Source organism: Paramisgurnus dabryanus, chromosome 19 (genome assembly GCF_030506205.2).
Source record: "Paramisgurnus dabryanus chromosome 19, PD_genome_1.1, whole genome shotgun sequence".
NCBI lineage: Eukaryota > Metazoa > Chordata > Actinopteri > Cypriniformes > Cobitidae > Paramisgurnus > Paramisgurnus dabryanus.
Genome location: NC_133355.1, coordinates 1,868,481 through 1,880,625, shown reverse-complemented (window position 1 = coordinate 1,880,625; position 12,145 = coordinate 1,868,481). Strand labels below are relative to the sequence as shown.

General features: G+C 36.7%; 1 protein-coding gene across 4 annotated transcripts; it reads left to right on the top strand.

The window, feature by feature from the left end:
- The first annotated feature begins 5,260 nt into the window (after positions 1-5,260).
- LOC135775191 (transmembrane protein 196) lies at positions 5,261-11,688 on the top strand. 4 transcript variants are annotated; one of them, XM_065285252.2, is made up of 4 exons: positions 5,261-5,877; positions 6,367-6,423; positions 8,725-8,979; positions 11,105-11,688. In XM_065285252.2, exons 1-4 carry the CDS (start codon positions 5,653-5,655, stop codon positions 11,171-11,173), a joined length of 606 nt encoding a protein of 201 aa, XP_065141324.1. In that variant the 5' UTR covers positions 5,261-5,652; the 3' UTR covers positions 11,174-11,688. The 4 variants fall into 4 exon arrangements, with proteins under 4 accessions (XP_065141324.1, XP_065141317.1, XP_065141310.1 ...); XM_065285245.2 differs by having other exon boundaries at positions 8,725-8,994; XM_065285238.2 differs by having other exon boundaries at positions 5,261-5,895.
- Positions 11,689-12,145: the final 457 nt, after the last annotated feature.

Below are 12,145 nucleotides of genomic sequence, written 5' to 3'. Positions count from 1 at the left end.
TTTGGTGTTTTTTTTTTTGTAAGGTAAAAAATGTCCTGATATAAATAAGGCCTGCATAGCCTAAACCCTGTCCAGGAAACTGCCCCTAAATCTAATAACAAATTTACTTTTCAGGTAATTGGTTTATTTTAGTCTCTTAGTGGAGCATGGAGGCATTTTGGCATTTTTGACTGAAAGTAACACTGAGTTTATAGCTCAAATACATGAAATATATCTGCATGAAATATGTGCTAATAGCATGACACTATCAAAGAAATAATATGGGTAACAGGACTGAACATTGAGATTGACATTCACAGCATCAATATAATTAAATATACAGAAAAGAAAATAAGAAAAGTAACTTTCACATGGCCTTCATAAGATCCAGATGATGTCACTTTCATTTTGAAAATGTGCATTTTATCTAAAATAATATGACTTTTTTAATGGTAAAAAATATTAAAAGAAAATATGGGATAAGGACCCACACAAAAATGCAAAAAAAAAGATATATGAAGAGTTATATGTCATATATTTAAAGGTAAAGTATAGAAATAATGAGCAGGGACGGATAAAAATGCTGTTTTTCAGTGTTCTATGTAGTTTTTAATAAAAGTTTAAATTATATAGTTTAAATTTGGTGTTAAATGCAATACAGTTTGCTTAATATTAAAATGTATTTTAGAGTCTTGCATTTAAAGGAACAGTATGTAAGAAATTTATATCAATTTATCATAAAATGGCCCTGATATGTCACTAGACATTAAGAAATCATTTTCATTTCAAATACTTATATCACTGACAACAGTGGTGCGGCCAGGATAAAAAGTGGAGTTGCAGCCCTCAGCTGATGTTTGTGTTGTCATGTTGTGTGTTGGCCACCAGTTGTGTGATTGCAGTACCAGTTTTAGCCACAATCCTACATACTGTTCCTTTAACTCTTTCACCGCCATTGACGAGATATCTCGTCAATTAAGAGAAAATGACGAGATTTTCCGTCTTTCTGCAATATCCACCAGGTGGCGCACTTCCGCAACTTATACAACCCCGTGTATGTTTTAAAGATCGCTCTGCATCTGATCTCTATCAAAAGTCCTTCGCAAAAATGGAATTATCTCAGCTTTTTGCTCAAAATTGGGTGTTTTTGAAGAAACCTACCCGTGATTACAAGAGAACTAATGAAGGTAGGATGAAACGTTTTTTTTTTTTTTTTTGAAAGCAGAGGGTCTGTTCTTTCATCTGATATATTGTTTGTTTGTATATTTAAAGAAGAACATTTTCTGGAAGGCATTAAACTTTTGTGAAAATCATGAAAAATGCTAGCGCTGGCTGGCAACTTTTTTTTAAAAATGCTGGCGGGGAAAGAGTTAATGTCCTGGGGACAGAAATGGCACAGATTCGGTGGAATGGCCCAAAAGGCACTTAGAGAGACGTGCACGGTTTTGCATAAACATTCAATTAAGCAAAATTGCATCAATGAGTCCAAGCTGATGAAGTTAATATAAATTGTGTATCATCTCTGTGGATAATCACACCCGCTGAACAAACGCAGGTGGTACATTGCATCCTTCATCCTATTCAGTTTGTTTATTTATTGTCAATTTAATTCCGGAAAAGTTAACAATAGTGATGCTTTTATGTTCCTTTAAAACATCAGACAATGGAAAACATTAATGAAGTGGGAATTGCAGGGAAACAAAGTTTAGGATCTGTCAGAAATTGTTTACTGTTCTTCAAACTAAATCTCTTTAACACGCATATATTTCCCAACACCATTATCTCAACTCCAACTACTTTAACTTATCTAAAGTATACTCTTAAACGATGCTGACTTGTATCTACTCATCCTGATTTTTCCTGATCTTCTCTTGATTCTACTCATCCTGATTTTCCTGACCATGTGTTGAAACAACCCAGGATCTTCTCAGTGAGAGAAGGCAGCATTATTGTGACTAACACAGGAGGTGACAATTGATCTGCCGTCTCAAAGTCCAGAACATGAAGCTTCATAATACTCCTGATATTACAGCAGTACCTGAAGAGCGAATATCACACCCTGTTCCTTCTTTCTTTCTTTACACATGGCTGCGGGTCCTAAAAATATATCACCAACCTTTCCATTCTGCTATTTCCAGATGCACTGCTGCCTGGTCACAACTGGATCTTCAATCTGACAATCAATTCAGCACTTTTATCACAAACCTTAAAAAAAAATAAGAGAAAGGAGAACATGTGATGACTTTGCAATAGGGATGTTTCTGTATTGAATGCTGACATTATAGACAGTCAATTCAGAGTCAGATTATCAGTGGAAGTGGGGCAATATGGTGAATTACAGATGAAGTACACACTGATATTCTGTGGCCCTTTTTAAAAATTGTATTTGTCCATACAAATTGAAATACAAAAAAAATCCCAAAACAACCAAACAAGAATGGGGGAAACAACAAGCACATTTAAATATGCAATGCTTAAGAAATACACTGATGTTTCCCCACGCTGTAAAAAATAAATTATTTGCTGCCTTCAATTATTTTGTTTAATCATCTCAGATTTACAAATCATTATAATGTAATTACAAGTCATTTCACAAGACTTTTAAAGATATAAAATAAATCTTTGGTGTCCCAAGAGTTTGTATATGAAGTTTTAGCTCAAAATATAGATAATAGATCATTTATTATAACATTTTAAAATTGCCACTTTGTAGGTGTGAGCAAAAATGTGCCGTTTTTGGTTGTGTCCTTTAAAATGCAAATGAGCTGATGTCTGCACTAAATGACAGTGCCGTGGTTGATTAAGGGGCGCTATTATCCCCTTATGACATCACAACGGGGAGCCAAATTTCAATGAGCTATTTTTCACATGCTTGCGGAGAATGATTTACCAAAACTGAGTTACTGGGTTGATCTTCACATTTTCTAGGTTGATAGAAGCACTGGAAACCCAATTATAGCACTTAAACATTGAAAAAGAAAAGTTTTTTGTGATGTGTCCATTTTAATCAACTTGAACATTTAACAATTAATTTAAAGTAGAAATAAAAATAAAGTTGAAAAGTTAAGCTAATTGAACTTAATTTTTATCATTTATAGAGACTTCTTACTACTCAGTAAAGTTTAAATTAATTGCAAATTCAAGTTGATTAAACTTAAGTTTAAGTTCAACAAGGTTTTTTTTTACAGCGTATACATAATAATCACAAATAGGTTGAAAATAGATTGTGAGGGCAGGGAATCAATCCCAAAAAGCTGGGTCAAGATGAAGAATTTGTACATGCTCACAAAGGGGTTGCTAAAGGGTATCAAAGATGGTGCTAAATTGGTGAAGAGAGTACCTTTTAAAGTAAAAAACATCTCTTACCCAGGGGGTGTGAGACGAAGGGCATTTCCAGTTCAACATAATTAAACACGCCTATCGAGAAATGTTAAAAGGCAACAAAATCTGAAACATGAGAAGGCAAAGAGTGGTCAGGTAGAAGGAACCCTCATAATATTCTGTGGTTTTGTGTATTGAACTACAAATATCTTGGCTTATAAATAACTGGCTAATGAAAAATGTGTAACCTCCCAACCACACAGAAAAACCAAAAAATCCTTGGCAATTGCAAAGCAACACCTTAACTAAACAGAAATTGCCTAAAACAGAATACCCTTAGCAACTCTAAAGCAACAGCTAAGCAGCCATAAAGCAATGACCAAAAAAACCAGACCACCTTAGCAACTGCTTAGCAAACCTTACACAGAAATGCCTTAAAAACAGAACACCTAAGCAACCCTAAAACAATGCATTAAAAACCAAGAACACCTTAGCATCTATCTACAAAGTAATGCACATTAGCAACTGCACAGCAACACCTTAGCAACCATTCAGAAATACCCTAAAAACCCAGAACACCCAGAAGCAATTGCCTAGCAACACCTTGGCAACTACTCAGAAATAGAAAGCAATGCACAAAAAATGTAGAACGCTACTTAAACTTCTTCTGAAAATGAAGAATATGTTTACAATGTAGTCAAATATCTGCAAAGACCCACTTATTAACAAAAGTAACAAATGCTTTAAACCTATTCAGGTGGACTGGAAAAGCAGAATTTAATTTAAGTGCAATATTGTGCAAAACTTCACATATGAATGTAATGTAGAGTACTAAAAATAGCATATAGCTAAGAATACCAGGTCTGTTGTTACAGTAAGGCGAACATCACTACTCAGTAAAGTTTCTCGGTCGGATTTTGGACGAACTGTCTGTGATTTTTGCTGCAAAAACATCCTCACACCGTCATACTGCAGCAGATGAGAGGAGATACCGAGGCAAGATTCACTGAGCCTTTGGGCTTATAAATGTCCCAAAATCTATTTTTAACAGTTCTTTTTATAAACCCTAAAAAAGTATTTGGAAGGGCCAATTGTCTGTATACATTTAATTAATTTAAGCATTTTCAGCAGGTAAATTGTGTCTTTAGGGAAAAAAATAAATTGAGACCATATTGAATAACTGAAAATTGACTAGAAAAATCCTTTACAGTGCTCACATGTGATGCTTAGATGCTTACCAAAATGCTGACTAGCTTGTCAGCAAAGGACATCATATACATATAATTATAAAAGACATCAATACAACAATTCTAGCTACTAAATGACTATTACATCTATAAATGTTTCTCATTGTTTAAATGTTTGTTTGGTATGACTGAGATACTGATGTGCTGAAAGTGTGAGGAGTTCAACACACTAAATCAATCTCTCACGGCTCCAGATACTGCAAGTGGCCAAAAATAGTGCTTTTCTATTGTTCCAGTACAAAATGATTTGTCACACTTCACAATAAGAACTCAGTCAGTAACATCAGTTGCTAACATGAGCTATATTTTTACAACATTTATTTATCTTTGCTAATGTATACAATTGTTCATTGTTTATTCATGTTAGTTAATTCTGCTTTAACTAATGTTAGATACAATTTTTAGTTAAAGTTGATAAATGATAAAGTTGCATAAAATAATGTTTTAGACGCATGCGTATTTTGTTCATGTTAATTAATGTAGTTTACTTTTGTTGTTACTAATGTTGTTAAATATTACCAAATGATTTAGGCTATTGATTCACTACTCAAAATGAAAAAGTGTAAGGCATTTATTTTTAATTTTGTAATAACATGTGCTATAATGTCTTAAAAATAATAGTCAGATTCGATACATTCACCGGAACAATTCGCGTTTTTACGCACCGTTGCTTAAGGGGGGCGTCCGCGTTTTGCGCTTTACAACATCTCCTGAAAGATCTCCCTGCCAGATCAGATCTTCAACATTCTGGGCGTCCCCGTCAAAACGTATTACCACGTGTTTAACTATTAACCGTATATAACTCAAATAAAATGCTTTTATTACTTACGGCAGGAGAAACTCCAGGCTGATTGGGGGAGGAGCTTTTACGCTAAACTGGTGGTAAATCACATTGGGCAGGAGGAGAAGCTAGCATGGTTAAACGATGTGAGGAAAAGGAGGAGGGTAAAGTTTATCTGGCGGCAGTTACGCACGATGGAGAGCGCCTTTGCGCACTGATGCACGTTTCCAAGAGTCGATGCGCCTGGATATCAGGTCTGGGAGTACTAGTTTAAGGTTCTAATGGCCATGCTTACAGTTATAAGGATATCTGTTTGGTTTGTCAATGAAGACATGGAGTAACGCGTTGAAAAGGGGTATCGTATATTTTTGCGCACCTGTCAGGAAGGATGCCTGTGGGAAGATGTGCACCAGCCGGAAGATCATCTGGAGTTTGTTGTTTCTCTCGGTGCTGGAGATAGGACTCGGCGTGTCCAGCATCGTCCTGGGCGCTGTGGGCATCATCCGGGCTAAAGCGCAGCACAAAACCCAACAGGGAGACGCATCTCCGGTATGGAGCGGAGCGTGTGTACGTCTGACTTTTCAGTCTTTTACATAATTCAACAACTTTCAATGACATCGAAACTGTCAATCATTAAATGTTTTTGCAATGTAGTTTCTTAATCCATACGCCATAAAGAACATTTTCTCATCTTTCATAACTTTCATAACTATGGCTTTTTCAGTTACACTAAATAATATTATGCAAGACTAGTCCTAGATTGTTTGAACCGTCTCAACTGAAAATAACTTGCATTAAAATATGCCAGTGCCATTGATTTGTCATTGGATACCAACCCAAACCCATTGGAGTGATGTGGTCAGGTTTTACATTAAGTTGCCTCATGTCTCATGTCTATATATCCAGCTTTAGTATCTCTTACTGTAATCTTGCTTTTTAATCTTGTTAAAGTCTCAATAAATTTGGTTACTTTTTGGTAAAGTGAATGAAATAATTGACTGTATGACCAAGCACCTCTTATATTTTTTACTCTCATAGTTTCTTATCTGCGGTCTATGTGGCATGCTGTGTGCACGGAAGAGAACAGGACTGATTGTGAGTACACACGTACTGTACACATACTGTATGCTCTACTGTACTACTACAACACGCACAATCCAGTATCATCAAACACACATTCTTCAACATCGGAGCAAACCTTCACAACAACAATAGTCGCATTTCACTCTTTTATAGAATGGAAACGCTCACTTTCCAATTGAATTACATTCAGAACAGATAGGGTTTGTTTTGGGATGCAATATCACACTGCACACAGCCACAAAGGTCCACATCAGGTGCCTGAGAGTATGTATGTGTAAATATCTCGGCATACATCAGTTGCGAGTGGAGATTCAATTAACCAGCGTGGAGTGGAGAGAGACGCCCCAGTGGAGGCAGTTAATAACAAATCAATACCGAAGTGAAACTTTAGTCTGAGAGCATTCACCGTCTCCTGTTCCATCTCCAGTTTTATCTGCTCTCATTTCATATCAATCCCTGCTTCCGCACTTCCTCTTCATCCTCGGCTTTCTTGTTTACAAGCATTTGGGGTTTCCTCAAATGCAGTTCACTGTTTCTCTGCATCGCCTGTAATGTTTCCGTACTGAATCTTATAGCCCAATACTTCAGAGCTCCTGACATTAATGTCAGGAAATACTTGACCCCTTAAGCATCATGACTCTAAATCACATTACTGAATTCTTCAGTTGTCTCTCTGGGCGATCTCAGCAGCGTTTACATAATTAAACAACGGTGTAGTAAACTTTAGCTTGTACACATACAGTATAGTGCATATAAAATGTGTTTGGCTATTCCTCCTGAGTTTGTAATATGATACGGATTAAGTTATGAAAGGAATCTTAGAGAAATGTATACTGCATACTTTGAAGGTATGTCTAGCCTGTTATTTATCATATTAATTGACTACATGTTTGATAGTTATCTATTATCTATAATTTATTTATAAGGGCAACAACATTTATTTAAGCAATTTTGAGCGTGGCATGGTTGTTGCCAGACGGGCCGGTCTGAGTATTTCTCAATCTGCTCAGTTACTGGGATTTTCCTGCACAACCATTTCTAGGGTTTACAAAGAATGGTGTGAAAAGAGAAAAACATCCAGTATGTGGCAGTCCTGTGGGCGAAAATCCCTTGTTGATGCTAGAGGTCAGAGGTCGACTGATTCAAGCTGATAGAAGAGCAACTTTGACTGAAATAACCACTCGTTACAACCGAGGTATGCAGCAAAGCATTTGTGAAGCCACAACACGCACAACCTTGAGGCGGATGGGCTACAATAGCAGAAGACCCCACCGGGTACCACTCATCTCCACTACAAATAGAAAAAAGAGGCTACCATTTGCACAAGCTCACCAAAATTGGACAGTTGAAGACTTGAAAAATGTAGCCTGGTCTGATGAGTCTCCATTTCTGTTGAGACATTCAGATGGTAGAGTCAAAATTTGGCGTAAACAGAATGAAAACATGGATCCATCATGCCTTTTTACCACTGTGCAGGCTGGTGGTGGTGGTGTAATGGTGTGGGGGATGTTTTCTTGTCACACTTTAGGCCCCTTAGTGCCAATTGGGCATCATTTAAATGCCACGACCTACCTGAGCATTGTTTCTAATAATCCTTTAGGTGAGTGTATAATATATTATATATTAGGGATCCACCAACACAAAATTTCTATGCTACATTTCTGACCCAATTCAAATAATCACACAGCCGTTGTCCGATAGTGAGAATAATTGCTTTTATCTGCTGAATCAATTCCCCTTTGTTTGATAATTTTCTTCGTCTTTTTCTTGTAAAGCTGCTTTGAAGCAATGAAAGCGCATTGCATTGATAAACAAACATAATTAAATATATATGGAGAAGTGTGTTTCAGTTTGCCATTGTAGGGTAGAAGCAGGAGCCTCTACTGTAATGTGAGTAAAATCTGCCCTGAACTGTTGATGGGGTGGTTTTTATTTGGCAGACAGTGTCACTGTCTGGACATCGTGACCGATTACAAAATCACAAGAGCAGCACATCCATTTTCCCTGTACACAAAGGTCTCGTAATCTTACCCTGCATACGGTATTCCTGCTGTGCTGTGCACTTCTCGCTTAATATATTTTGACCTTTTAACTCTAGACAATCACACACGAAGCACTTAAGTAACCTCCCAAATTTTCATGCAGATATTTTGGTTGTTTGGGATTATGGCAAATCTGCAGCATCTCGGAGCACAGTTTGAGATCCCTTCTGAGATTACTGGTGGTGGTGCCATAATTTTGCTCTCCATTTGATCATTCATCATTTTTCTTTCCACATAAAGCATACTACGAAACTCTCTCCGTCTCTTTCAGATGATAATCTTTTCCTCCTGCTGTATTTGTGGATTAATCGGGGGTATCCTGAACTTCCAGTTTGTCCGTGCACTAGTCAAGCGTCCGGATGCCATGCGCTCTCTTCATCTTGCTGTCATGTCTCTGGCGTGTTTCGGGATCAGCAGCTGCACGCTGTCCACCTGGTTGACCTGCAGGCTGGCCAGCAGCGAGCAGCAGCGGATGTTTCTGGAGCGAGAACATTCACTGCATCACTCGCACGAAATGGCAGAGAAGGTACGACTGGACTTGGTATGTGTGTGAGGTCTTTATGTGCAATATTAACCCTGTTAACACACATTAACAATTGATCATATCAGTGCATGCTATTCTAATTTCTACTTCATAAACCTTTGAAATTACTCTTGGCCCCATCAAAGGTTCATTTGACATTAGGGTTAGGGTTAGGGTTAGGGTTAGGGTTAGGTTAGGTTAGAGTTAGGTTAGGGTTAGTGATGAAAAGAATGTTGAATGCTCTGCTTATTAAAACATATCTAATATTTTCCTCTTCCTAAACAGGTAGTAGAAATGTTAAAACATTGTAAGATGAAAGTAACTTTGTATAACAATTTTCATATTGCATTCCTTTGTCACTTTTATAAGTCACTTTGGACCTAAGCATCTGCTTAATGCCTAGATATAAATGTAAATGAAATGTTAACATACACTTTTGGAAACTTGCTAAAGTGGTGTGCACACCAAAGCTTTTACGCCGGCGACCGGAGTATGTTTTCAATTGTTTCCAATAAAAGCGTAGCGCTTTCCAAAAAACAGCAGCTGGCGTTTTTTCCGCACTCAGCGGTTTTTCCGCACTCAGCGGTTTTTCCGCACTCAGCGTTTTTTCCGCACTGCGCGGCGAGAGTTGAAAAATATTCAACTTTAGGGGAAGAGCTCAGCTCATCAATGTCAGTTCTCACACGCCTTCCAACCGGAACATCGTTCAACGACTGATAACAAAGCAGAAGTATTATAGCTAGGGCTGTCACAATGATTAAATAATTGTCTCATCGCGATTGTCCTTGCAAAAGATTTAATTTAAATAATCACAACATTATATGAAAATTGTTTCATAAACAAACAAAAAAATGTATGAGAATTAAATGTCAAAGAAGTTAAATAAACAAATAATCTTCATAATCGTCAAAGCCCTAAAACAGGAATTTATCATCATAATCGTCACAATTTATCAGGCAATTAACCGTCAGCCAAATTTCATAATCGTGACAGCCCTAATTATAGCAACCAAAGCGCTCCTCTGAAAAAAGCAGGCAGTCGGCTGTAAAAAAAACTGGTAGTCTGTATCCGCCTGGCGTTTTTTAGCTGCGTTTAAAAGCTTGGGTGCGCACCCCCCTAATGGTTATGACGGTAAATTTGACCCTCAGTCACTATGGGCCATATTTTAACGATCTTAGCGCATGACACAAGTCAATTTCAGGCATGTACGAATCCACTTTTGCTAGTTTAAATGTTTTGTGCGCCTGGCACACAGTCTAAAAGGGTTGTTCCTATTCTCGTAATGAATAATGAGTGTGTTTTTGGCGTAACATTAAATAAACCAATGATCTCCCGTCCCTATTTACATGGTGGAGTTTGTAAGTGGACTAACTGTAAGCAGAGGAAGAATTCATTGAAATGGTTATTTGTGTAATTAAAGTTTTGTTTCTCTTTAAAAGTCATTATTTCACTCATGGAGTAAAAAGTAAAATAAGCTGATAAAGTATGATGCATGATCACTGTAATCTCAAAAAGGTTTTTATGAGAATAATTTAAAAATATGCAAAAAACTGTTTGCATAAGTAAAAATACTTTATATTTGTAGCAAACACGAGAATATACAAACGTGTGAACAACCGTTTCAGCACTGTGACAGCGCCATGAATGTTTTGAAAAATATTACTTAAAAATGGTTCTCATCTCATCAAACATTTTAACGGCATTGGGCTGAAACTAGCAAAAAACACTTTGCATCGCACCTTGTGCCGCATAATGCGTCGGGTGTATGATAGGGCCCTAAGTCATCATGGTCAAAAAAGTGCTGCGGTTCTTTAAAGCACAAGTAAACTGATACTTCTGAAGAACTAGAGAATGAAAACTATTTACAATATCATAGAAGAACCTTAAGACATCCAAGTTTACCTGCTGGTTATTTGATTATGTAGGCAGGAATCACTATTATTGTTCATACAGGTACTTTAGGGATTTAGGCACCTAGAAGAACAATAGTGTGCAAAATCATCATACCACTTTAGCAACCAGTCGTCACATAACAATGTTAACTATTTAAATTGACATTCTTCTGTCTTAATGCACATCTTTTAATAAGCGACTTCTCACAAACCCTGCTGTTCTGTCTCTATTTTAGGAGGTTTTGGATAACACCAGTAATGGCATCTCACAAATCTCCTTTAGTGGACGGAGCGCTTCACCGTAAGCTCGATGCCCACACACTCCCAACAGCACAGTTCTTTCATCTGATTGGCTGAGGCAAGCTGACAGTTCTACGTTCTGATTAGCTGAGCAGGCTGACCGTTCTTCTGATTGGCTTAGGCAGGCTGACAGTACAGAGGCGGTGATGGATGTCCTTTATGAATGTTCAGAGAGCAGACGGGTAAGATGACAGTATTGAGTAGATTGGTCACTGTCACTTGATGACATCAGCAGGGGTCAATACTGATGTAACTTGATAACCAGCGTACAGAAAACGGACTATTTTGATTGAGTACTAAATAAGCATGCAAATTCTCTCTCTCTATTTCTTTTCAATATCTCTTTCCCTCTCTGCCGGTATTTAAATAAAGGGAATGATGAATCTGGAATTGTAATCCTGATATTGTATGGTATACTGAATGCATTTATTCTGATCGTATAAAGTGCACATTGTAAAATGCCTGTATAGATATTTATGAATTTACAGTATTTTTATATAGAGGCTTCATACTAAAATGAAATAAAGATGTCAAGTATAATTTATGTTGGTGATCATTAGCACACACAAACACACACATACACGTTCAATAGTGACTTTCCAGTTGTCGTCAATGTTGTCAAAATTATTTGCAATTCCTTACTTAAATATATTCGGAGCTGGTTGGTTTGGTTTCTTCCTTGGTTTATTGAAGACTTTTTAGAGGAATGGGGAAAATAATAATGTATGGTGTGGTGGTTCCTATATGGCAAAAAACATATATTTCAAAATATAATTTTAAATTTATTTAAAAATATAAAAAATTGACAAAAATATATGTACTGAAATAAATTTTGAAATATTTTTACAAAAATAAATTTTTTACAGATATATTTTTTGGCAATTTTTTTGTATATTTTGAAATATATTTTAAAAATGTAAATATTTTCAAGCATTTATATTCATGTTGCATTGTAAAAAAAACTTTGTTACAAACCT